Source organism: Acyrthosiphon pisum, unplaced genomic scaffold (assembly GCF_005508785.2).
Source record: "Acyrthosiphon pisum isolate AL4f unplaced genomic scaffold, pea_aphid_22Mar2018_4r6ur Scaffold_2528;HRSCAF=3053, whole genome shotgun sequence".
NCBI classification, from domain to species: domain Eukaryota; kingdom Metazoa; phylum Arthropoda; class Insecta; order Hemiptera; family Aphididae; genus Acyrthosiphon; species Acyrthosiphon pisum.
The window spans coordinates 1-1528 of record NW_021771857.1 but is presented as its reverse complement, the minus strand read 5'-3'; the positions used below and the strand labels follow the sequence as shown (position 1 = coordinate 1528).

The 1528-nt window shown below is 27.9% G+C and overlaps 1 protein-coding gene across 1 annotated transcript; it reads right to left on the bottom strand.

Moving 5' to 3' along the window:
- Nucleotides 1–73: 73 nt before the first annotated feature.
- LOC100302383 (uncharacterized) lies at nt 74–996 on the bottom strand (the record flags this gene model as incomplete). The annotated part of the gene is given in 3 exon segments (NM_001162976.1): nt 74–105; nt 619–648; nt 839–996. Coding segments are annotated over 3 exon segments (153 nt in total), but the record flags the coding sequence as incomplete, so codon positions are not given.
- Between the last annotated feature and the right edge of the window lie 532 nt (nt 997–1528).

Sequence of the window (1528 nt, the reverse complement as noted above, 5' to 3'; positions counted from 1 at the left end):
TCTGTTTTCAGATTCTCCATAAATACGAATAAGCGATTGTCTTAATACGTAATGTTAAAAATAAAATATACTCACATCTTTTATTTTTATCTTGGACTATTTCATCTATATTTCCAAAAATATAAGCCATAAAACATAAAGATTACATAATAATATATCTCCACATGTTTGTAGGTAACAACAATAATTTAATAACAACGTTAGCGGTGAATAACACAAAGTACAAGTAATATTAAAAGTTATCCAACAACGATATATAAAATGCTTTACGATACAAAAAATGTGTATTTATTGTATGCAACAGAATAAAACATTTGGGAAAATAATAGTAGGCAAATAATACTTTGTTTTTTTATAATACGCACACTACAGTTATGTAAAATTTGACCGTCCGCCGTAGCTGAGAACTGTAACTTGTATACGGTAATCGATATTGTGAAATGGTGAAACGAAAGGAAAATAATTAAAACCAGTTTTTAGCTAAATTTATTTTGTTTTTTTGATGTGACTAAAAAAAAACCAGCGCTTAGAAATTGTAATTATCTGTTTTCAGATTCTCCATAAAAACGAAAAAGCGATTTGTCTTAATACATAATGTTAAAAATAAAATATACTCACTATCGTTACGTTGCTTCGAGCTTGATGCATCTATATTTCCAATAATATAAGCCATAAAACATAAAGCTAACACAATAATATGTTTCAAAATTTTTGTAGCTACCAACAATAATTTAATAACAACGTTAGCGGTGAATGAAGATTGTACATAAATACGAATAAGCGATTTGTCATAGAATTTGACTTAATATGTGATGATTAAATAATAAAATATACTCACTATTATCACCTTTATCGTTCTCTACTGCATCTATATTTCCAATAATATAAACCATTAGACATAAAGCTAACATGATAATATGTTTATCCATGTCTGTAGTTATCAATAATAAATGTTTAACAACGATAGTGTTGAATAACAGAAAGCAAGAATAATACTAAAAGTTGTCCAACTACAATAATATCTAAAAGGTTATTCTGCAAATACGGAACAAAAAATGTGTTTTTAACAGAATAAAACATTTGGGAAAATAATAGTTTGTTGTTTATAATACGCACAGTACAGTTGTGTACACGTCAACCGCCCGTCGTAGCTGAGAACAGTAATTTGTAGACGGTAATTGATATTGCGAAATGTCGAAACGAAAAGAAAATAATTAAAACCAGTTTTCAGCTAAATTGATTTGATTTTTTGGTGTGAGTATAAAAAAAAAACAGGGCTTAGAAACCGGTATAAACAGTTAAAAACGGAAATCGAAAACAAAATCAAATCTGAAACCTGTAAAAATTGGATACTGGTATTATAATTTAAACAGAAACCGAAATTTAATTTAAAACTGTGTTTTGGTATATTGAACATTTGGAAATATTTACTTTACACAAAAGGCGATTGAAACCCTCAATCCTGCGATTTAAATAAATTAATAAACCAAGAATGAACGTGAATAGTCAAACTGTCCAGGCCTTGAAA